The following is a 25555-nucleotide window of genomic DNA, read 5'->3' as shown; positions in this document are numbered from 1 at the left end:
ATGCTGATAATGGGCCTCTGTACACCTATGTAGATAATACATTCAAAATCAGCCGTTTCAAGCTACAATAGTCATTTACAACAAAAACAATGTTTAAACTATATTTTTGATGAATTTGATATTATTTTAATGGACAATTTTTTTAAATTTTATTTTGTAAGTGACCCCAAACTTTTGAATGGTAGCGTATATGAAAACTTAAAAAAAAACATATACCGTATATATTGTAAAATGTATTTTCCATTGTACAGCATACCTATTCAGTCCAGCCCCTATTCTAAATAATTACCTCTCTCTAGAGATATAGGATTGTGGACACATTGTCAGACATGCTATGGAGTAAAGCTTGTGACAGGGCAATGACTCAGCAGAGATGTGAAATTACAATTATCCAGGGTAAGCAGTTTAGTGAAGCAGTTTGATTGTGATGTGACTGGACTTAGTGGCCAGTTCAACTACATAGTGCTACTCATGTATACTCACAGACACAGGTGCCCTCTCAGCAAATAGCAAAATGTAACACAGCCTCTAAAATCTGCATACCAACCATTGCATTAACATTTCTCACTTATTAATACATTTGGCTAGATATTGATATGCATGACATATCTAAAGGTTTTAATAATAATATTAATCATGAGGAGGACGTGAGGCTGAGTTGTGTGTGTTTTCTGTTAGAGGTTCATCATTCGAGCTTGCCTCCTGCTATTAAAAGAATAAGTGTGGAAATATATCATTGGACGGATCGAGGGATGCAGGGGCGGGGTGGTTCTCTCGCAGTTCCCTGTCTGAGCCTCAGATGTGCACAGACACTCCTTTCACACACCGCCATCTTTTACCAAGCTGCATGCTTGCCTGCTGCCTGCTGTGCTGGGCCAGCACAAGCCGCTGACAACAAGTGTATCTACTTTTCATATGACCCCGCCACCTCTGAAGGAGGGCTGCCTGCCTCTTATGCCTGTTCAAAATAGAAACAAAACCTTGTGGTTCCTCTCAGTGAACAGAAACACATGCACTGGGTTGACTACTCACACAATGAAATGCTTCATTTAAAATCAGGCTTTGATGATTTCTAGTAACACCTTGTCATGGTGTGTGGCTGTGCTTGTGTGAGGGTAGTCATTTCATCCCCTTAGAACGGCTGGTTGACTTGGAGGATATGCTGATTAGTGTGGAATTACCACACAGCACAACTCCGCTGCTTTCGTCCCTGCAACACTGGCTGCTGCTGAGACACTCACAATACCCAGGGTGGGTGTAAATGGATGTGTGTGTGCTCCTACTCTGTTCATGTGAGAGTGCCTGTGTGCATGTGTTTACGTGGTTTTCACACAAACCGCCAAAAACACACAGTTTAACCAGGCTAATGTGTGAGCAGTATGTGTGACCACGGCTAAATGTTTTCAATGATGTTTTTCCCAACTGAAAATATATATTTTCCCCCTCCTTGCATGATTTCACTCCAACTCAAAGATCAGGCATTTGTCTTTGAAAGGGAGCAAAGGATGGATTCAGTGGAACAGATGGAGATGTTGGATGCTTGCTGGAATTATTAATGGCATGCTATGATCCCATATGACCTTCAGCAAACAGTCTCCTAACACAGGAGTACACAGTGAGCACTCCACATCCATATTGTATTTAGACAACAAACATGGGTCAATGGAGAAACACTGAGCTGTCATTACTGCACTTCGGGGTCTAATCCAATCGGGAAGCTCTCTTCCATTTCGCACAAAGGCACTGTAGACATCCAATCATGTTAAACGCAATCATATGTTCCAGAAATAGATTTTGGATTGATGCAGCAAACACACTAATTCCATAAAGCTCAATTTGCTTCCTCCACAAAGGCAACTATACACTGAAATTAATCTGCAGAAAGCCTTTCCCATTGTTTTAAAAAAAAAATAAACCTTTCATTATTTGTTGCTTGTATAGTTATTGTAGTATAAAATCTTGTGAGCATGTACTGACAGTATATTATCTATTTCTTGCAATGGATAACATTAAGTTCACAATACAACCTCCCCCAGGATTACCTTGTTATTCCATAACATACAAATTGATGTTAAACAAGAAGTCTATTTTTGAATGTAATCATCATAATGAACAGTTTTCCACAACTTTGAAACGGCACTGATCCGCAATAATAAAAGGTAACCTATGTGTTACCACAGTGCATTTTGGGAAAAGAATGTCCTTTGTAACCCACAACTGGTACGTTTGTAAAATATTTTAGGTTTTAGTTTGCAAAAAATGTTCTCATAACACAAACAGTGTGCAATCATGTGATTTACAAAGCCAAGTGGATGTTTAAGCATTCAGAAAGCATACAAATTAATGTTTTCTAGCACTTTGTACTGTGTGGACCAGAAACAAAAAGGTATTGTGATGCAATTGCCAATTTAGCAGCTACCAACAAGAGTCTACATACACCTTATCACTTCCCTAACTGACTAATGCAAAGTTGCCTTACCTAGCAGATGTATATTAGGAGAAAAAACATTAATTTGGATCTAATATTTAATATATATATTTGGCAGGAGATAAAAATATATAAATCAAAAGGTAAAAATCCCCTCCCCCCCATAGAACTTTTTCCACCTTTAATGTGACCTATAACATGAACAAATCAATTGAAAAACAAACTGAAATCTTTGAAGGGGAAAAATAAAAAACTCACAATAACCTGGTTGCATAAGTATGCACACCCTTAAAATAATACTTTGCACCTTTAGATTTTATTACAGCACTCAGTCTTTATGGGTAGGAGTTTATTAGCATGGCACATCTTGACGTGGCAATATTTGCCCACTCTTCTTCGCAAAAGCGCTCCAAATCTGTCAGATTGCGAGGACATCTCCTGTGCACAGCCCTCTTCAGATCACAACTCAGATGTTCAATTGGATTCAGGTCTGGGCTCTGGCTGGGCCATTGCAAAACGTTAATCTTCATCTGGTGAAGCCATGGTTTTGTGGATTTGGATGTGTGCTTTGGGTCATTGTTGTGCTGAAAGGTGAACTTCCTCTTCATCTTCAGCTTCCTAACAGACGCCTGAAGGTTTTGTGCTAAAATTGCCTGGTATTTGGAACTGTTCATAATTCGCTCCACCCTGACTAAGGCCCTGGCTCCAACTGAAAAAAACAGCCCTAAAGCATGATGCTGCCACCACCACGCTTCACTGTGGGTATGGTGTTCTTTGGGTGATGTGCAGTGTTGTTTTTGCACCAAACATACCTTTTGGAATTATGGCCAGAAATTCCTGCATTTCCTTTAATGTTGCTGTAAGCCTCTTGGAAGCCTCCCTGACCAGTTTTATTATTTTCATCAACTTTGGAGGGATGTCCAGTTCTTGGTAATGTCTCTGTTGTGCCATATTTTCTCCACTTGATGACTGTCTTCACTGTGTTCCATGGTATATCTAATGCTTTGGAAATTATTTTGTACACTTCTCCTGACTGATATCTTTCAACAATGAGATCCCTCTGATGCTTTTGCATCTGAGGTGCAAATAAGAAAATGTCAGGGAAATCCTACTAGAACAGCTGAATTTTATTTGTGATTAATCAGAGTCACTTTAAATGATGGCAGGTGTGTAATGACTTCTATTTAACATGAGTTTGAATGTGATTGGTTCATTCTGAATACAGCCACATCCCCAGTTATAAGAGGGTGTGCACACTTATACAACCAGGTTATTGTAAGTTTTTTTTTTCATTTTTCCTCGTTGAAGATTTCTGTTTATCTTTCAATAGAATTTTTCACATTAAAAGTGGAAAGAGTTCTGACATGATTTATATTTGTCTCATTCTTTTACATCACAAAAACCTGGCATTTTCACAAGGGTGTGTAGTCATTTTATATCCACTGTACATAACATTCTTGAAAAAAATATATTTTCCTACTCTATGTAGAACATATAGCTGTGGATGAAGTTCTGCATGATCCAATAGATTATTGAGTTGCAGTTTTATGAACGGATAATGGAATATACATTGGCAATATACAGAAATGCTATGAAAATCAAAGGCCAAGAAAACCAATGGTAACTACGCCATTGCTTACTGTTACTTCAAATTTACTTGAAAATGGGAAGTTGTCTGAGAATCTTCAAACTAAGATGTGGTTTGAAAAGAAACATTTTGCAGAAGTGAGAGGTAGAAAGAAACAGAGAGAGTGCGTACCGAACAAGGCTACATACATATGTCCTTGGCCTAATGAAAAAGTAGCTACCACATTTTTGTATTTCCATTGATCATTTTGATGTGGCAGGGTGTTCAAGAGTGTTAGTCCAGCCAAGAAATGGTTGCTGGTTTTAATCCCTCAGCCAATAGTGTATGGCTATATTAGAATTTACGCTTAGCATACTTACCAGTTAAAATAACAGTAAAAAAAATATCTTACATCATTCCATCTCTAAACACATTCTCTAAACAGAAGCTTCACTTGGTAATTTGTACCTGTCACCAGGGATTATTGGCAAAGTTCAAGATACTGACACGTGTGGAACCGAACGCATATTACGCATGCAGTGTCAATAGAGCTATCTTCCTGCATCTTCCAAACTGTCTTGAGCAATGATTTCAGGACACTGGAAGACCCCTCTCCCAAGCAGTTACAGATAAACCCAGATTGGGGAACTGGCACCACCATTTAATAGCAGAAGTTAATTATACTGTAGGGTTTGCAAAAACAGATTATGCCTAGACTAGAAAATCAAGCTCAATGATAATTCTTCATTTAGCTAGATTTTTCTGTCAAGGACTAGGCTTATTATATGTCCATGGAAAGAGCCAATAGTATTTTAAGGTGAAAAATAAAAGTTTTTAGCAGAGATGTAATAACATCTAAGTGGTCTGTCTGTGAATCTTTTAAATCACATAGTCAAACAACTTTTCGTGACTGGGGTTTTGGGCTATCACATTAAATAACACATTAAATTCTATTCCGTTCACTCCAGATCGCCAAGTCAGATAGGAGATGTAAGGGCATATGATATTAGCACACATCCATGTTTGTACATGGTCATGACAAAGTATATATAGTTTTACATTTCCCTTAAAGTACAAACTCATCGTGAGATGAATATACTTCCTTCCTCCAACTACCATGAAGCTAAGCAGTTTGGATGTTTTCTATACTGTTGCCCTGCTTCAGTGTTGCCATGTCAGCTATATTCCCATGAAGAATTAGGGTTCTTTTTCTAGGCCTTTTGGGTAAGCTTGGGATGTCATGTTGCTGGAAACGTGAAAAGTAACCCTGCCCTGCGTTGAGTTGCACATTGCCATGGTTACCTAATAAACACAAATGTTACTCTTCATTTATTTTGTAACTAGGTCCCCTAGCTGTGTCCCTGGGCGGGAATCGACCAGACAGTATATTTTACCATTGCCCTTAGCATTCCTAAAATGTGTGGACTGGGCCCTGTTGGCCCAGTGTTAGAGCTGGCAGTTTGTCATTCGAGGACAGCGGTGGGCTGCACAGCTTTGATAATAATTGAAAACATTCTGTTTGGGCAGATTCCTCCTCAGTTGCCCTGAAGTCACACATGAAAGGAAATAACACAGCCATCAGCGCAGGGGAAACAGGACCGAACCATGTAGCACTCCCCTCCAACTATTGACAAAAACAAAACTTGAAGACAGTAGCTGATTTGTAACTTAGAGGCAGATCCCTTCAAGCAAATAAAGCAGTCATGCCAGCTTTTCCTGAAGAAAGAAATCAATTTGTTTCACTGCTGCAGAGATAAATTAAACAGCCTGCAAACTGTACCTAATATAGAGTTCAAATAAAATCCCTCAAACACAAGTTCTCTAGCAAAAAGAGTTTCAATTTCTTTCAATTTATCTGATGCGTCCATTTTCTGTGTTGGTGTATGTCAGCTAGTGGCACACTGAGGCAACTGGACCATGGCCGGGGGGGGAAATAATAACCCAAAACTTGCATTTGAGCTCTCATTTTCAGAGATAACAGTACTGGGACAGAACAACCAGTAACAACAACCATACAGTGTACCCACTGCACCAACCTGTCACCCTCACACCATTATTGTCAAAAGCCAAAACACTGTTACAAAAAGGTTGTAGTTGCAGGGCACTATAACTGCAGTAATTTGAAACTAACACGTCCATTAGCAAGATTAGTAATTTTGTGGTATTAATGCAGTTATTTAGCAAAACTATTTACTTTGGAAAACCTTCCATCCTTGCACTCGCAAGCTTCCTTATTTCTCCCATTGGGATTTTCCCAAAAAATATGTAAATGATGAAATCAGACTAAACTGCTATGCTGCAGATTAAGGTACAATTGTTTTTAGTAATAATAATTTTGTGTGTGTCTCTGTTGTTGTCCTATCTTCACTTTTCTTCAGTAAACAAACACATACTGTAGATATTGGACAAACATTGGCTTCTAAATGATACAGTGGAAGCCACATGTTCCATTTAACTACATAAGTATGTTTAATGTTACCCTAAATATACAGCCCACACATTAAAGAACTGGAAGTACATTTGTTTCAGAGTCTCTATTTCTCTCAGTCTTTTTTCCCTATTTAACATATAAAATGATCTGTGTTTGTAATATAACGATGGGACTAGTTTCTATGGACATAGACACATTTCCAGCAATGGAAACAGTTTTTTGAATGCCAGCTTTAACTATTTATTTATTAATTTGGGTTAGTAATTTTGGATTAAAGAAGTACACTAGTCAGCTAGCCAATTTAAATATGAATTTGATCCCATTCACATTTTAAGTGGGCTATAATTACTAAGCAAAATGATGCTGCTGCTGTTGTTACTAGCCTAAAGTGAAGAATCGGACTGAAACATTTACTATTTTCCCAACAGACAACATGTCAGACTTCTAATATTTAGGAGTAGGTTGCAAAATTCATGTCATCGTGCTAGGTAAGTGAATGCTGTAGGGAAGGGGAGAGTGCCCCTTAAGCTTTGTGTGGATCCTGGCCAGCATAACATGCAATATGACTGAATCTGATAAGTTTGTGTTAAGAACTTATTTGAATAGATACTATATCCAGTGGGGAGAACAAGTATTTGATACACTGCCGATTATGCAGGTTTTCCTACTTACAAAGCATGTAGAGGTCTTATCATAGGTACACTTCAACTGTGAGAGACGGAATCTAAAACAAAAATCCCCAAAATCACATTGTAGGATTCTTTTATAATAAATGTGCATTTTATTGCATCACATAAGTATTTGATCACCTATCAACCAGTAAGAATTCTGGCTCTCACAGACCTGTTAGTATTTCTTTAAGAAGCCCTCCTGTTCTCCACTCATTACCTGTATTAACTGCACCTGTTTGAACTTGTTACCTGTATAAAAGACACCTGTCCACACACTCAATCAAACAGACTCCAACCTCTCCACAATGGCCAAGACCAGAGAGCTGTGTAAGGACATCAGGGATAGAATTGTAGACCTGCACAAGGCTGGGATGGGCTAAAGGACAATAGGCAAGCAGCTTGGTGAGAAGGCAACAACTGTTGGCTCAATTATTAGAAAAAGTTCAAAATTATGGTCAATCTCCCTTGGTCTGGGGCTCCATGCAAGATCTCACCTTGTGGGGCATCAATGATCATGAGGAAGGTGAGGGATCAGCCCAGAACTACACAGCAGGACCTGGTCAATGACCTGAAGAGAGCTGGGACCACAGTCTCAAAGAAAACCATTAGTAACACACTACGCTGTCATGGATTAAAATCCTGCAGCGCACGCAAGGTCCCGCTGCTCAAGGCAGCGCATGTCCAGGCCCGTCTGAAGTTTGCCAATGACCATCTGGATGCTTTTGTGGAATCTGAGCATTACCAACTACAATATGAATGTATGTTTCATTGGAAGTGAATGTGCCTAGACAATGAGAACAACAGAAACCTCTGTTTAGATTCTCTCTGTAGGTTGCGCTCCGATAACCCCAGGAATGTTCACATTGACCATTTGGCATGGGGGTTACCGTCTTGGAAACCTGATCTTTGCTATGTAGAGACGCCCTTAATGTATAGGCTAGCTTGTAACCAACATTACAGTGAAAAGATAACGGAACGTTCACCGAATGACATCTGTGCTGCAATTTTCCAATAAACTTGAGCGAACTTCTCCCTCAATTTGATACGTGTTCTACATTATTTGACCACTATACGTAACCGCTGATTTCTAACACTTTGTAAGTGGGAAAACCTGCGAAATCGGCAGTGTATCAAATACTTGTTCTCCCACTGTCCAGTTGTGCTCAAAAGTATGCATACCCTTGGAGAATTGGTAATATATGTACCATTTGTAAATAAAACATGAGTGAGTAGACAAAACACGTGTTTTATTTCTTATGGGATTCACATTCAATTGTAGGTCATAACAGAATGGCACAATCATAAAACAAAACATGGCAACAAAAAAAAAATTAAATGACCCCTGTTCAAAAGTCTGCATACCCTTAGTTCTTAAAACTGTGTATTGTATTAAGTATTTTGTAATAGTTGTCTATGAAGCCCTGAATTCTTGCAGGTGGTATAGTTGCCCATTTGTCTTGGCAAAATGTCTCCAGGTCATGCAAAGTCTTTGGTCATCTTGCATGAACCGCATGTTTGAGATCTCCCCAGAGATGATATTAAGGTCAGGAGACTGTGATGGCCACTCCAGAACCTTAACCCTTTTCTGCTGTAACCACTGGAGGGTCAACTTGGCCTTGTCCTTAGGGTCATTTTGTGCTGGAAAGTCCAAGAGCGTCCCATGCGCAGCTTTCGTACAGAAGAATAAAAATTGACTGCCAGTATTTTCTGATTACATGCTGCATTCATCTTGCCATCAATTTCCACAAGATTCCCTGTGCCTTTAGAGCTCACACCCCCCAATAAAACATCAGTGAAGCACCACCATGCTTCATGGTATTCTGTTCACTTTAGGCCTTGAAGAACCTCTCCAAACATAGTGCTTGTTGTGACCATAAAGCCTTATTTTGATCTCATCACTCTAATTTACAGTGTACCATAGACTGTGAGACGTGTCAAGGTGTTGGTGGCATTGGCACAGTAATAGCTTCTTTCAGGCTTTTTTGGTGGCATTGGCACAGTAATAGCTTCTTTCAGGCTTTTTTGGTGGCATTGGCACAGTAATAGCTTCTTTCTGGTCACTCGACCACGCAGCTCATTTTTGTTCATGTATTGTGTTCCTTGAAACAACCACACCGTCTTTTTCCAGAGCAGCCTGTATTTCTCCTGAAGTTACCTGTGGGTTTTTGTTTGCATCCTGAACAATTCTTCTTAAAGTTTTGTCTGAAATCTTTCTTGGTCTACCTGAACTTGGCTTGGTATCAAGAGATCCCCGAATGTTCTACCTCTTAATAAGTGATTGAACAGTACTTACTGGCATTTGCAAGGCATTGGATATCTTTTTAAATCCTTTTCCATCTTTATACATTTCCATTTCCTTGTTACAGAGGTCTTTTGACAGTTCTTTTCTGCACCCCATGGCTTAGTATGTAGCCTGCTCATCGCATCCACGTAAGAGCTAACAAACTCAATGACTATTTTTACACAGACACTAATTGCAATTTAAAAAGCCACAGGTGTGGGATATTAACCTTTAATTGACATTTTCACCTGTGTGTGTCACCTTGTGTGTCTGTTACAAGGCCAAACATTCAAGGGTATGTAAACTTTTGATTAGGGCCATTTGGGTGATTGCTGTTATCTTTGATTTAAAAAGGAGCCAAACAACTATGTGATAATACATGGCTTCATATGATCACTATCCTTAATTAAAAGACTGTTTGTTTTGCATGATCAGTCATATTTTCAAAATCAATGCCGATTACCAATTAGAGCAGTAAAATTTGATTTGATGTCATACCCAGCCAATCAGCATTCACAATCAAATGGTCTATAAGACACTGTATACCACGGGTATGGCAGTAAATCACATTTTACTGTTCTAATTGCATTAGCAATCACCCCCTCATGCCTTATTGCTTAATTATATATTGTTTTCAACAAAATTGAAAAGTGCTGAAATAAACATTTCACATTCACAGCCCTCGGACTAGCCTAGGCAGGGTTAGCCACTAGCGGGCGCTAAGGATCTTCACTTGGATCTATAATGAAAGAATTAAGTTCATTTTTCGGTCCAAATTGGTCTCCTTCTGTAAGAGGGTGATCATAAGCACATCCTGGGATTTTGAGCTTGGGGCTGTGCTGACACTGCTGTTGTTCAGGACGCGGCGCTGGGCCATGCTCAAGCAGACAGGGAGCTAGGCAGACAAGGACCTGCGCTCAGCACAGGGAGTGCTCTCATCCAGAAACAAGGACAGCCCAGGGGAGCAAATACAGCAAGAACCCCCCCACAAAATGACTTCAAAACAACAACAAAAAAACAACCCAAAAAGCCTCTTGAGCCAGTGCTGGGTGATTGCCAGCTGTACTCCAGATTACTATCCTCTGTGAGAGCCTTTTTGCAATCTCTGAGATGTAGCTCCTTCTTCAGCTCTTCAGCTCCTTATATTAATCAGTTCAGCTGGAAAGAGATGGATGGCAAAATGCAGACTGCTCAGCATGATGGGGAGTGAACTCATAATCAGTAATCACATATTCTATGTAGTTGGTGAGGGTGGGGGCTCATCTAAGAAAGGTCAAGAGCTTCTCCACTGCCAGCCTAAATCCACCCAACCTCCTTCCCACTGAGCCCTGACACACACACACACATATTGGCCCTCATTCATGAAACGTACGTATGATCAAATTTGATCTTAAAATGATTGTATGATAATTTCACCGACAGAGCTGGCATTCATCAATTCATCGGTTCATCTGAGCGGGCATTCATCAATTCATCAGTTCATCTGGGTTGGTATTCATCAATTCATCAGATCATCTTAGCTGGTATTCATCAGTTCATCAGAGCTGGTATTCATCAATTCATCAGTTCATCTGAGCGGGCATTCATCAATTCATCAGTTCATCTGAGTTGGTATTCATCAATTCATCAGATCATCTTAGCTGGTATTCATCAGTTCATCAGAGCTGGTATTCATCAATTCATCAGTTCATCTGAGTTGGTATTCATCAATTCATCAGATCATCTTAGCTGGTATTCATCAGTTCATCAGAGCTGGTATTCATCAATTCATCAGTTCATCTGAGCTGGCATTCATCAATTCATCAGTTCATCACAGCTGGTATTCATCAGTTCATCTGAGCTGGTATTCATCAATTCATCAGTTCATCTGAGCTGGAATTCATCAATTCATCAGTTCATCTGAGTCGGTATTCAATAATTCATCAGTTCATCAGAGCTGGTATTGATCAGTTCATCTGAGCTGGTATTCATCAATGCCGACAGACCGTGCAAACCAACAAAAAATAAATCATTTTTACGAAAAACAACAATGGTAACAACAACCACAATAAGAATAATAGGCAATATAAAATAAGATGACGAGGAATATAATACATACAAAGGTACCACAATATTAAATATTGGATCACTACCGTAGGCTATTATTGTTTTATTTATTTATTTAACTTTATTCTGCATTTTGTCTCTTATTTCTGTTGTTCATGCGTTTGTACAGTATGAAATGCATTTGTGTATGAAATGCGCTAGACAAATAAACTTGCTTTACTTTGCTTTGCTAAGTCACTCAGGCCGTATCGACATACTAATTTCATGGCTGGCATCTTGATTAGCTAACAGGTCTTAAATTGACTAGTGAGAGGATAAATAAACCAGTGGTTCTGGGTCGAGCAGTTATCCTAATGATGGCAGAGCTTGCTCTTTTAAAGAACTTTGGCTCTGGGCTGAGACGTGAAAGTGTTCCGTAACTGTGCTGACTTCGTCTTGGAGAATGACGAATGGTTAATAAGCCGCTTATTTATTTTGAAATCTGTCAATTCATAGGTTGCTGATCACCACACCCGCATAAATTACAGGTGTGTCATATGTAAATAAGGACAGGTGCAGCACGTTCTCACGTTCACGGCTTTATCAGATGTATCAATCTGTGATGACATTTGCGCTCATTTCGACCTGTTTTCTAAGGAGGTTTCATGAATAAGGGCCATTGTCTCTTTAAAAGATTCCTTCTGTGTTGGCCCTGCTGCTCTTCTAGTAGAGGAATTTAAAGCAAAAATTTTGGTTTTAAATAAACCAAAAAAATCCATGAGGTCAAAAGATCTATTCACTTTCCTGGGCTTATTTACAAATTGCAGGGACTGAATTATATATAGCCTACTGTATATTTACTAACACTATCTTTTCATCTGGTAATAAGCACTGAAGCAGTATTTATTTTCTTTCTAACAAATATATGTGCATAAAAATCAAATGTAAGTGGTCTGTTAAAACAAGGCTGTTTTCCTTTGTTATTTATGATTATCATAATTAGATGCATTTCACACAACTTAGTTTGGAGAAGTTACAAGGTTAAAGCCTTTAACTTTGTGAGATACTTTCACTCTGAGGCCTGTATGGGTCTCAATTAGGCATTCCTCAAGTCTGGGCTATACTTTTCTGTGTTGTGGCCTAATGTAATCACAGTCAAGATAAAGGCTTTCATGGGGATGGTCCAAAAGATAGTAAGTTAACTTAACTCTGAGTTCCTGCATATAAATCACCATTCAGGACATCCACAATTATGTAGTCAACTGGGTGGGATTACCAGGTTAATCGGTTGATACCTCCTGCTCAACCAATTTGTCCTTGAAGGATCTACCCTGATTTGTCATACAATCACAGCACAAACCGGCTCACCAAGATAGATTAGGCAAATTGGCAATCAATTGATATTGACTATGTCACCATTGAGGTGGCCTCAATGAGGGGCCCATGCTCACAGACATTACAGACATTATAATGGGAAATATACAGAGATAGGACATCTAACTAGGTCTATTTTGAGTGCAAAGAGATACTGATTTCCACCCATTAAACAGCATTTAATGTGAAGTAGCAAGCAGGAACAACACCCACTAGTGCTATGGAGTACTCCTCCAGGGGAGCGTTGTTGTGTTTCTTTACAGACTGAAGGACATGCAGGTGGCTGATCAGAACTAAATGATGCCATCCAAGTACCCCCCTCCCCTGAAGGCCTCTGCAAGGACACCTAATCAAACTGCTCACTCAGTTCCCTCCCTTTTGTAATCACGTTGTGTCACGGTGAGCCTGTTGCAACAATCTTAGTTAAATTGGTTTTACTTCTTTCTCTCTGTTCCCTGATTTAATCAAAATTCCAGCAACTACTCATGTATCATCCCTCCATGGATCTGCAGTATGCATCCATGCAGAGGAAATATGCTCCAAAATCTCTGGTGTGAAGGAAGTTGTGTGTTTTTTCTTAATGTTGGGCAAGTAGTGTATTTGTTGCACTTGAAGGTTTTACTATGTGATTTGTTTTATACTAGCCACATGTCCTTGTCTTGCATGTGCCTGCACTAACAAGTTGTTTTGGTACTTTACTTATATGTTTTGCTTTTATGCAGGTGGCCTATAAAACAGGTTCATAACATCTGTCAACAATCTTTCTAGGCCTTTATGCACGTATCTTTACTTCATGACTCTCCAAATTCATGTCATGTCTCCTTTCCAAGCTGAGCAGCTATTCCTGTGAGTACAATATAATAATGCTTCAGTAAATGTATCACTTAACTTTTAAAAGTGGTATGACTTGACTCCTACTGACTCTGACCTTTTCTAGTCATTCAGTAAAAAGAACAAATCTTTCAAGAAATGTTGTTGATTGGTTTCAGTAATGTCCAGAGGAAGCCAGACTCCCTACTGATGAAGTATGTATTACTAATTGTTCAAACGATGATAATTAAATGAGTATTTCTCATCTCAGCTGCTCCCTACAGAACTATCTGTTTTTCTCTGCACACGGGTGACAACAAACACACAGTCTTCTATAACGTGCATCTACATTATAAAAAAAATAAAGAATATACATAAAACATGTATTGTTAGTGAAAGTGAAACATTTCAAATCGGTACATTAAAATGAAACAATACACAAAACACATTTTGACAGATAACACACAAAACAAAAACTTTATAAATACAAATTTAAAAAGGAAAAAAAGGAATGGCAGATTAGATGACAAATAAACTATTGTAATATCTCACTGTGTTGATACTTCTTTGGTTATTTATACATTTTAGGGATTCAATTAGAGAATTCAATTAATGTAGAAATCTCAAACCTTTTTTTTTACATTTGTGTATTTACCCATCAGAATCAATAAATCTAAAATTAAATATTTTGCTTTTGCAACATAGTAGGAAATGATATCGTCATCCTTCAATGAGCCATTAATATAATAATATTCAACATGTGATTTCAGGTAACTACAGAACATTTTCACAAGGGCACAATCATAAAAGAGATGACGAAGTGTTTCAGGGAAGGAATTAGAAAATGTACAATTAGGATCAATATCTGTAAATAAGGAGATGTAAGCATTGGCTGGATATATTTTATGTAGGATTTCTAGATGAAATTCTCTAACTTTATCTGAAATGCTAAATTTGTAGGACAGGAGCCATGCTTTTTTCCAGTTTATATCGTCAAGTAAAGCAGAATTTACCCCTTGGGGTCACTTTTTTTTCTCCATGAAACACTTCTCTACTACACAAATGTAGACGTATGCAAAGGGAAGGTTAAGGTTTGATAACATTTCCACTGTGGTTAAGGTTATGGGTTAAGTTAGTAGTATTGAGTACTGACCAAACCCATAACCTGAGTACAGAAGTGTGAGTTGGTGGCTTTTACACCCGGCCATCATTCCAGACACCATTCTCCTAGCGGCGGTACTTTCAAAACATGCACACAGGCATGCAAAACAGGAATCCACACATATCCAATATGCACCTGCCCTGGATAATTGTTTGGCCAATATATTTATACTACACCAAAGCTGATGAACCAGTGATATTGCAGGATTATGTTGTCAGTCGTTCAAACTTATTATAAAATTGAAGAAGTCGCTCAATTATTCTTGACTATTTATAACTTAAGCAGTGTTTTGATTCTATACATTTGTGTGTGTCATTACAATAAATAATCAACAAACTGCATTCCTTATTGCAACCACCATCCAATAATCAGTTACTATAAACACGTCTTTATAATGCTGCTAAAGCGTGTTCGATTTTCCTCTTCCAATGAAAAATAAAACTTCCATTTGTTTGGAGCACTGAGCTGTAGGATTGCCTATGAATCCTGCCAGTGATCAAATTGTAGAAATCTGCTGCCAGCCTTACGAATAAATGATACCGTTGAATGAGTCGCAAAAAAATGACTCGTTACTCTGGTGTCGGTAAAAAGAGTTGCACTTCCTTACGTGTAAAACACATTATGTTACAACCAAACCCCGGTTACAATGTCTTCATTTAATGTTGGCTACCTGAGCACCTTGTCCATGGGCAGTTTCACTAATGGAAGATGTTGGATACAAAACACCAAAAAGAGTAATGCCATTCGATATTGGTAGAAAATAAGGCCGGTCTACTTAACATCGCGTCGCTAGTCATGAAACGCTAAACATGACGTGAAACACGGTGTTGTCAGCTCCAGCCAGACAGGGCCGTTCTTATCACCGTCACGTGAATTACAGCAGAGGACAACTCAGCTTTCATTAGCCACTGACACAGGAGAGGTTAGGGTGAAACAGCACACAAACAATGATCCTCTTCTCTTCTAGCCCGCCACTTACCTAGCGGATAGATTTGATTACATCTGAGAACTGAGCAGCTTGGCTTTTCAGAGAAAAGCAGTTTAACTTAGCGGGAATGACACCGACCTGATGGAGCTTGGATAAGATACAGTATCTGACATGTGGGAGGAGAGACTAGAGACGTTTGTCTCTGGACTTCTTCAATGGGCTTTATTTACTGTGAGGATTATAAGACGAGCACAAAGGTATAGCGAGCCTGGGAGACAGCCAAACTGAACAGAGCAGAGGGCTCTGGGGAGAGATGCATTAACTCTGTCTGGAGTTCCTCACTTATACATGTCTGTTCACCCGATCTGTCTCACTCCTTCTCTCTTTGAGAAAAGAGCCAGTGCCAACACCTTTCTCCGTGTGTCTTTATTCCTCAGCATTTGAGTCAGACAAAACACAAAATCAATAATGCTTTTTCTCCCCCATTTCCTTTTTGATGCAACTTCAAAAGGCTAGTGGACAGCTCTCTAGAGACAAATGGAAAAAAACAGGCAATGCTACAAGACACAGAATAACAGAAAAACAAAAAGCAATTCACTTAATCGCTTTTAACTTATTGGCCCCGGCCAGAAAAGCCTGGGAGGACACTACTGCAGGTACAGGGGTGGGAAGCGAAGATAAATGGAAAAAGAGCATTGATGTGATATAATTTTACTAAAATGATGTATTAATAAAATGATATCCATTGTGAAAATGTATGCATATCATGGACAACCAGACAAAAGGGCAGTGGATACTGAGATCACAAGTAAACACTGATGCTGCATACAGAGCCGTGCCTTTCTAACAGACCTTCGGAAACTGAAAGCAACAGCAAAATAATCCCCTATCTGCTTTTAGCTCCCAATCCACTGGCTACTCTCAATACACTCTAATCTCTCACCCTTACTCTCACTGTCTGTCTGCCTGCCTGTCTGTCTTTGTCTGTTTGCCTGTCTGTCTTTGTCTGTTTGCCTGTCTGTCTGTCTTTGTCTGTTTGCCTGTCTGCCTGTCTGTCTGTCTTTGTCTGTTGGCATGTCTTTGTCTGTCTGTCTGCCTGTCTGTCTGTCTTTGTCTGTCTGTGTGCCTGTCTTTGTCTGTTTGCCTGTCTGCCTGTCTGTCTGTCTGTCTTTGTCTGTTTGCCTGTCTGTCTGTCTTTGTCTGTTTGCCTGTCTGTCTGTCTGTCTGTCTGCCTTTGTCTGTTTGCCTGTCTGTCTTTGTTTGTCTGCCTGTCTGTCTGTCTTTGTTTATTTGCCTTTCTCTCCATCTTTCCCTTCTCTCTTTCTCTCCATCTTTCCCTTCTCTCTCTTTACCTACTTATATGTGCCTTTCTCAAACAGCTTACATTTCTGTCTACTGAAATAGATTTCTCCTCTTCTGTTTGTGAGTGATCAGTTGGGTGGGTTTTAGTTAAAGGTCAGTTATGGAAGGTTATTTAAGGGCAGGGGAGTATTAGAACAATATAGCACAGCAAGAATGACTAATTCTGCATGACAGAAAGACACCCATAAAAGACTTAGTATGAATGCTCATGTTATGAAAATACACGTAAATTCACAGTGGTAGGGGAAGGCCGAACCTGCACATAAAGTATATGTGCAGTATCTGCTCATCAGGGAAACCTACACCATTCCAGTATCAGGTCAAAATCAATACTTAAATAGTGTAATACTGTTCGAACACAGGGCAACCGGAGTTATATTGACTTTGTGAGCCACTGTATCAGAACGCACTGTGATAAAGAAAAAAAACAAAATCTCAGGAGAGCACTATCTGATATAACCTCAGGCCAGTGATTGAGTTAATCTGTCAGGAGTGTGAGGTGTGACTGACACCTGTGTGCTTTGCCAAGCTGTCAACCATCGCCAAGTGCTGGGGTGGAGGACTGTGCATATCAGTGCACAGAACAGCCACAGCATATGGCAGAGTACAGGGAACAGGGTATGACCATCAGTCCTGGGTAATGCCATGGCTGTGTCACGCTCCTTCCTGCAGTCCCTGCTCTCTCTCCAGACTGCACGTCCCTGTCCTCAGAGCCTCTCTGGAGCTAAATGAAAAATCCATGCTCTCAATGGGCAGTCAATATCTAATTAACTAGTCTGTCCACACGCGGCCAGGATCCAGAACTTACATCGTGCCGGTCTCACAGTGCGCTCCAGACAGCAGCACACCTCACACACTTTAATAACCTGTGGAAATGCCAGTCCATTTCCTCAACCGAGGTACTGTGCCAGAAAAGATCTTTCAGTCCCTTGACATTTCTGAAATTCTGTGACTGAATAATTCAATGCTAAATTAACCAATCATTGCCTATAATTTTACCAATTACCACACCTTTTGTCCAATCAAAAGTAGGTATCTACTGTATCATTCTTATGGCAGAAAACCGCCAAATTAAACCAAACCTCTCAGTTTAAAGCTGATGGATGATGCGGACAGATTACAAATGACAGTATCTAAACTAGAATGTGATCGAACCAATAGCAGGGAAATATGTGGTATTGCATTTAGAAAATTATTCATTCTATTTAAACTACTCAAAAGACATTATTGTTGGCCAATGTTAGGTAGCTAGATTGAACAAAACGTTCTTCAAACCTGCTGAGGTTTATGTAGTAACAAAAGTTAATGGAAGGTTTAGTAGTTCCACTGGAACATCAAGGTGAGTCACAAGGAAAACTTAATTAAAAATCCCAAGGGCTACGGACTGAGGTATGGCTACATAGCAAACATAACTGTTTATAATGGATATTTGTGACAATAAATGTTGTTATATGCTATGCAGTATATCTGAATTGACACTCACACAAAAATGTTAAGCTTTTGACAGCACACACCCCAACTGTCAACAGATCAGGCTGCAAACTGCAATGTATAGAGGCACATTGTGGTTTACGTAGTGGTAGCACTGAGCATATTACTTGGTATTGCTTTGTATGGAACAGACATAATCAAAATATTGCCAATGGCATTGCAAAACTTCACTAAGGCTGCTGCCAAATCATACATTTTGGTCTCAGATACATTTACATTATTTTTGTAACCTTCAGTTCCGGGCATGAATCTTTTAAAATGTGTATGTGTGTTGATTTTTGTGTAGCTTTCTGAATAATCTAGTCCTAAACTAGATTCCAATCAATCTTATTACAAACCTCTGTTGTGATGTGAGAAGGCCTGCAACATAAGGGCACTACTCAAAAACACCTCAGCCAGCTGCTTGTTAATAGGAGACGTAGAGCACCAAACCTATACAGGAAATATTTACTGCTGTGTTAAAGCATCCTTAGCCCTGCCCCCAGAACTGACTGCGCTGACAGCTGCATCAGTGGGCAGGATGTACTTACTACTACTGAATTGTGTGGTTGTTCCATGTAGCTATCTGAAAATGTACACACAAACTAACTGTAAGTCACTCTGAGTAAGGGCGTCTACTAAATGACTAAAATGGAAATGGAAACACAATAGCTTCATATTGGAATGTTGTTTTGAAGTGGTTTCAAAAAGCACTGCTGTGGCCTCCAAACACATTCTCTTGATGAAGCGTTAATTGGAATGTTGATTAAACAAACATTATATTATTTTTTTCCTGAGTTTTGGTACATCAAACATCTTTCTTTAATGTGTAATTAATATCTTGAATTCTCCCCTTAATTGTGCTGAGTAGGCTGGTTAATTTGCGCAGGGTAATGAGAGGGATGTTTCCATTACAGGTAATTAGGTACTTGAGAGGTAGTGGTATGGCTGGGATTTTGTACAAAGAGAGAAAGAGAGAGAGAGAGCAAGAAAGAAAGAGAGAGCCCATGACCAAAGCGAAATCAACATATGAAACACCCTGGTCTTTTGGCTAATAAACGTGTATGCACAATTCTTATATCTCAGCCATCAGAGGTATTTATTTGAAAATGTTTCATATCATCAATTAAATCTATTCTTTGTGTTTTATCTGATTAGATTAATTGTACTGAATCATGGAGCTTTTGTGAATGAAATGTCCTTATATATAGGACAACTCTGCAAAAATCCTATGTACCTGATGGTGGAACTAAGGCCTTTTATTTTTTATATATAAATACATTAATATAATATATATTATTATTATTTTACAAATAAACACTTACTATTCAAATAAATTACTTTAGTTCAACTTTCAGGTGCCTAAGACCTTTGCACAGTACTGAATACCATGAAGTAAGTAAATAATGTTTGTTCGATATGAAATTAGGATGTTTTAAGGAAATAACAATGCAGAAATGTAGTCTGCAAAGAAAAGAACAGAGGCTGCAGAAGACAACCAATGTCAGAATCCAACCCCTTTTCCCATTACTGCAACTTCCCATCTAAGACATTGCAGCTGCCTGTACCTAACGGTAACTATTTACTCCGTGCCTGTGTGTGTGTGTGTGCATGCCTATGCACGTGCATGTGTAAAAGCCCATGCAATAATTATTGTGTGTGTGAACCTGTGTGAATACATTGTAATGCATGTGTGTATGTCTGCCTGAGAGTGTATCACGGTGGGGGTGGGAGAACCGGATTCAGGATTGCGATATTGAGACTGGAGGAGGACACAGCCCTGCTCCCACGGCCATGCATTACTGTACCGACTACCCAAAAATAGGTCAGTAGAACACAACACACAGATGCACACCAGTATCAACTCAAAAAATCCAAGTCTGCAACACGCGCCCTGTCTGCGACCCAAGTTCAACACTGCCTCTCTGCCATGCGACTCTTGACTACAATCAGACAGATCCTCTGGACCGGAACGACAGGATTAGAGGCAGAGGTGGACGGACTGCTACGGGGGTCCTGGAACACCACCCCCACCATGTCCAGCCCCTCAAGAGTTCCATAAAAAAAGATCTGTGCTATAGTATGACCACATTGGCTCCAATCTATTAAGTACACGAAACACACACACTCACACACACACTTGCATAGAGAAAGCAGACATAACCGACATCACAGCAACAATCACGTTCATAGTCACAAGAACATCCCAACATCCCATTACACACACATCACATATGCACATTTCCGATCCATGTAAAATGTCTAAATACATTTCCTACATGCATACAAAAACAGAATATTGGCTCAGGCAAAAAAATTATATATACATACATATCTATTTTTTCTACATTTTTATTCCCTGAAATAAACACAGAGGAGTTTGCTATTCTCTCTCTGCATCCGTCACTATCTCTCTGCCTCATCGCCGTCTCTCACCCTCTCTCCTACACTCTTTTCTTACAAATGAAACGAAGAGTTGGCAGGCGGTGAATAGAGAGAAGCTCCACTTCCCTACTTGTTACTCTACAGATGCCTTTTGCACCATGGAAACAGCATGCAAGGATTCTGCTCTTACCTTTCATTGCTGAAATCACAAAATACATCATTAAGCGCAGAGTCCATAAGAGAGCACTATCACCAGCGGAAAGCCATCCACTGCTGTCTCAGCAGCAGCTGGCCGGCACAGCTCTGTCTCTCAGCCTCTAGCATGACCACACGAGAATCCATGTGACTGTGACATCAGCAGTAATGTCTGCCTGTTCTCCACCCCCTGCCTTTGATTGGCACAGCAGGCAGCCAGTGGGGGCGCTGAGAGCTCAGGCAGGGAACATGGCCCCTTTCCCACTGATTGCAGTGCCTAGGCTTGTCTGATGACTTTCTAGACACAGCACACTTTCCCAATCTTGTCATGCTTATCGATAAGTGATAGGATAAAGTCATAACAGTAGCTCTGCTAGACATCTTTTTTTCCCCCGTTCCCATTTCCTCTGCTTGAGTAATGTTAAGAACATAGATAATTTACACAATAAAAAGGCTAGAGAAAAATAGACGGATGGAATGGAGAGAAAAGTGAAGAGAAATAAAAGTAGACGTTCATTGAGAGAATGAGGGAAGGAGATAACACTGAAAATGCAGAGCCATCGGGAGAAATTAGAGATGTGTAACTCCCAGCGGCCAGGGATAACAGAAGCCCTCTCCTCCTTTTCTCTCCTTTTATGGGCTCTCCTCTGTCTAGATATACTACAATATATTCTGCCTTCAGATGTCTTTCTCCAGGGGAGCAGAGCCCAGCCGGACGAGTGGTTCAGCCCTTTAGCTTGACCTCTCCACAGGACTCACACAACTCTCTCCTCCTCTCAGCTCACACACAAGCACTGGCAGGTGAGAAAGGGGAGATAGTGACGAAATACTATATATATATAATATGGCTGATCCCCCCACCCCACAGTGACCAGCAGATGAGTTTCTCTCTACCCCCTTATAATGATGATCTATTCAGACCCCTTACCAGCTGGCACTTTCTGATACAATATTCTGGTATTAGAACCATCCTGCTCTGGCCAATATCTGGGCTTCATTTAGAATTCCCATAAATAAGCTGGTATGATTCCTTCTCAAGACAAACACAACATATTCCCCTTCATTATTTAGACGTCTTTCAGACCTCTTTTCAGTAAGTATAATATTTTTAAGACGCAGTTTGATCAAAAACATTCCGATATTTCTTAAAGCTAAGGTACAACTCATTATTTCTTGTAGTGCTGTTAAAAACAACTTAAGAGTATTTTACGGTTTTCATGCCCATATATTAGGATACATTGTTAAGGAAAAACATAGTTACATTCAATATCGCTCGAGATTTTAACCAAATAAAAACAAAATATTTTGAAACACATTCTCATGCCCTTCAAAGATTTGGGAAAAAACGAAGCATTAAACAAGTGACACAGAATGAATGGATGTTGATATCTGTAGAATGAATGGATGTTGATATCTGATAGTTCTATATTGAAGAGAATACCTACCAGTTTGTATTTTCCTATGTAACGAGGGGAGAACCTTTCCTGCACACAGAAAAAAAAATCTAAATCGAGATCCAGACCCAAAATGTCATCAACATGGACTGCATGTTAATAGAGATTCAATTACTAGTATCTTTTAAACACACAATATTTTTTGGGAATAGTTAGAAATAAACGTTAAAAAGGTTGAACATGATCCGCTGTTCCTCTGATAACTATGGCGTTTGCCCAGGCGGGAGGTCCCATGGGTTGCCTGGTGAAAGTTTATTACAACAATAAATGCCAATCCATCCAGACCTTTGCCACCTAAGACATTTGTTTTGACCTGACTAAAAATAGAATTTGAGTACCCTTGAGCTACACCATTGGTGTCAGGACATTAATAATGTGACATTGTTAAAAGGGCATCAATTTGAAAAGTCAGTTTCTGGTGGTTGACAGAAAAACAAGTGTTACGCTCAACACCCTGCTGTGAATGTCTCCAGCCACCCAGAACCAGTCACCCAGTTAGACAAGGTGCAATGGGTGTGTTCTGCAAACCGAAGTCCAGTAATGACAAGATGTGTAGGATACATACAAATGGACTGAGGCAATATTGCAATTGAAAGCAATGCATGTCTTCTTTTCAAAAGTAGATTTATACTTCAGGCTAAGGTAAAAGAAAGGCGTTAGCTGAGGGAGTGTTTGCGGTCAGGCTAAGGTAAAAGAAAGGCGTTAGCTGAGGGAGTGTTTGCGGTCAGGCTAAGGTAAAAGAAAGGCGTCAGCTGAGGGAGTGTTTGTGGTCAGGCTAAGGTAAAAGAAAGGCGTCAGCTGAGGGAGTGTTTGCGGTCAGGCTAAGGTAAAAGAAAGGCGTCAGCTGAGGGAGTGTTTGTGGTCAGGCTAAGGTAAAAGAAAGGCGTCAGCTGAGGGAGTGTTTGCGGTCAGGCTAAGGTAAAAGAAAGGCGTCAGCTGAGGGAGTGTTTGCGGTCAGGCTAAGGTAAAAGAAAGGCGTCAGCTGAGGGTGTGTTTGTGGTCAGGCTAAGGTAAAAGAAAGGCGTCAGCTGAGGGAGTGTTTGCGGTCAGGCTAAGGTAAAAGAAAGGCGTCAGCTGAGGGAGTGTTTGCGGTCAGGCTAAGGTAAAAGAAAGGCGTCAGCTGAGGGTGTGTTTGTGGTCAGGCTAAGGTAAAAGAAAGGCGTCAGCTGAGGGAGTGTTTGCGGTCAGGCTAAGGTAAAAGAAAGGCGTCAGCTGAGGGAGTGTTTGCGGTCAGGCTAAGGTAAAAGAAAGGCGTCAGCTGAGGGAGTGTTTGCGGTCAGGCTAAGGTAAAAGAAAGGCGTCAGCTGAGGGAGTGTTTGCGGTCAGGCTAAGGTAAAAGAAAGGCGTCAGCTGAGGGAGTGTTTGCGGTCAGGCTAAGGTAAAAGAAAGGCGTCAGCTGAGGGAGTGTTTGCGGTCAGGCTAAGGTAAAAGAAAGGCGTCAGCTGAGGGAGTGTTTGTGGTCAGGCTAAGGTAAAAGAAAGGCGTCAGCTGAGGGAGTGTTTGCGGTCAGGCTAAGGTAAAAGAAAGGCGTCTGGTGCGTCTCAATAACATTCTGATGCATTTCAGTAAACAGAAATAATAGACTACATTTTTAAGAATGTATTTAACATATTTTCTGTAGCCTAAAGTCTAACAAATATTTGTTTCACATAATTGTTTCCAATATCCCAGACGTCCCAAAATAAAAAATATATAATTGCTTGCCGCACCAGCTTATGGTTATCTTAAAACAATTCAATGTGCTAAAGTTGTTGATACTGGATTACCATGGAGAAACAATGTGCGTTTGAAATGAAGAGTTTTACTCAGGTAGTGTCCAGAGGAAGACCTCGTTTTGGTCCCTGGCACCACACAACGTAGGAAGGCTGCTCTACAGCAAGGATCGCCTGTGATACATCAAGTATGCAAATGAGCCTCCTGCCGATGACACCATAAATCTAGCAAATGAACGTGTTTCATTACAACCTCTACATGATACATTAGAGACACTATAAACACATTAGCTCATGTTATGTCAACACTGTTCTGTGATTGTGCACTATCTAATGAACAAAAGATCATTTCTATGCAGATATCATCAAATGAAGCGTGCTATGGTTACAAATGATTGAAAACTAAGCGGTCGCAAACACATTTCGGAGGCCTGTCACATTTTCTCTTAGGCTGGGTTGCTAACCAGAAGTTTCACTCTGGCTAGGTTTGAACCACAAGACCCTGTTTTGCACCCCAGATGAGTCTGCTGGCCCATGCAGTATAAGGTTAAACTGACACTTTCAGCTGAGATAGCACTGTTTTACAAAACAGTGGTAGGTACAAAAATCTCTCAATATAGAGATACTGAATATAGTGCTACCTTTGTACTGAAACTATAGACACAGAAACAGTGTCCATTTGCACATCTGACTGGAGGGTAGATGAAGGACTTCCTTAAACATTACAGGTCTTTTGATCTTTTTGTACTCCAGTAAGCAATACGGTACCCAAAACACAATCAATGTTTTTTTCTGAGAGTGGTTGCCTTGGCTATAAGCTGCTAGCTGCAAACAATAACAGTAAGTCCAAAACCAAAGGCCCTTTCACTGTTGTTGATTTGATCTTCTCGTTTACAAAACAGTTCTGCTGTGGTACCTAGGTGGCCAGGCCTTACTTACAAAACAAAACAGACACACACACACACACTCCCTCTCTCTCTCTACCTCCCCTTTCCCTCCCCCCTCACTTTATGCTGCACTCTGTTCTGCTCTCTCTTCCCAAACCTTTAGATAACTGCAGATAACAACAGTTTAGTCTAAAGGCTGCTTATCTCTGAGGAAAAGAACATCTAATACACTACACGTCTGTGAGAGACAGAGAGTGTGGGAAGGATAGAGACGAACATGCTACTGCTCGAGTTTGTTTGTATGTGGTGAGTGCATATTTACCTTGCGTAAATCTGAATGCATTTTCTAAAAACCTGGTTAAGGACAACGTGTGATAACACCCAGCATCCGTCACTGATTCCAGAAGGAATGA

General features: G+C 40.0%; 1 protein-coding gene across 2 annotated transcripts in view; it reads right to left on the bottom strand.

Moving 5' to 3' along the window:
• Positions 1-25555, bottom strand: part of roraa (RAR-related orphan receptor A, paralog a) — a 300817-nt gene that overhangs the window by 49526 nt on the left and 225736 nt on the right. Inside the window, exon 1 of one of the 2 annotated variants that reach the window (XM_010883848.3) lies at positions 21085-21202. The exons of the other annotated variant lie outside the window; for it this stretch is intronic. Within the exon in view, the coding sequence (XP_010882150.1) occupies positions 21085-21115 (31 nt within the window). The 5' untranslated portion in view covers positions 21116-21202. Of the gene's footprint in view, positions 1-21084; positions 21203-25555 lie in introns of those variants that run through there. 2 annotated transcript variants of the gene reach the window in all.

This window comes from Esox lucius, chromosome 19, assembly GCF_011004845.1.
Source record: "Esox lucius isolate fEsoLuc1 chromosome 19, fEsoLuc1.pri, whole genome shotgun sequence".
NCBI classification, from domain to species: Eukaryota; Metazoa; Chordata; class Actinopteri; order Esociformes; family Esocidae; genus Esox; species Esox lucius.
The sequence above is the reverse complement of the archived record's forward strand: the minus strand, read 5'-3'. Positions and strand labels throughout refer to the sequence as shown.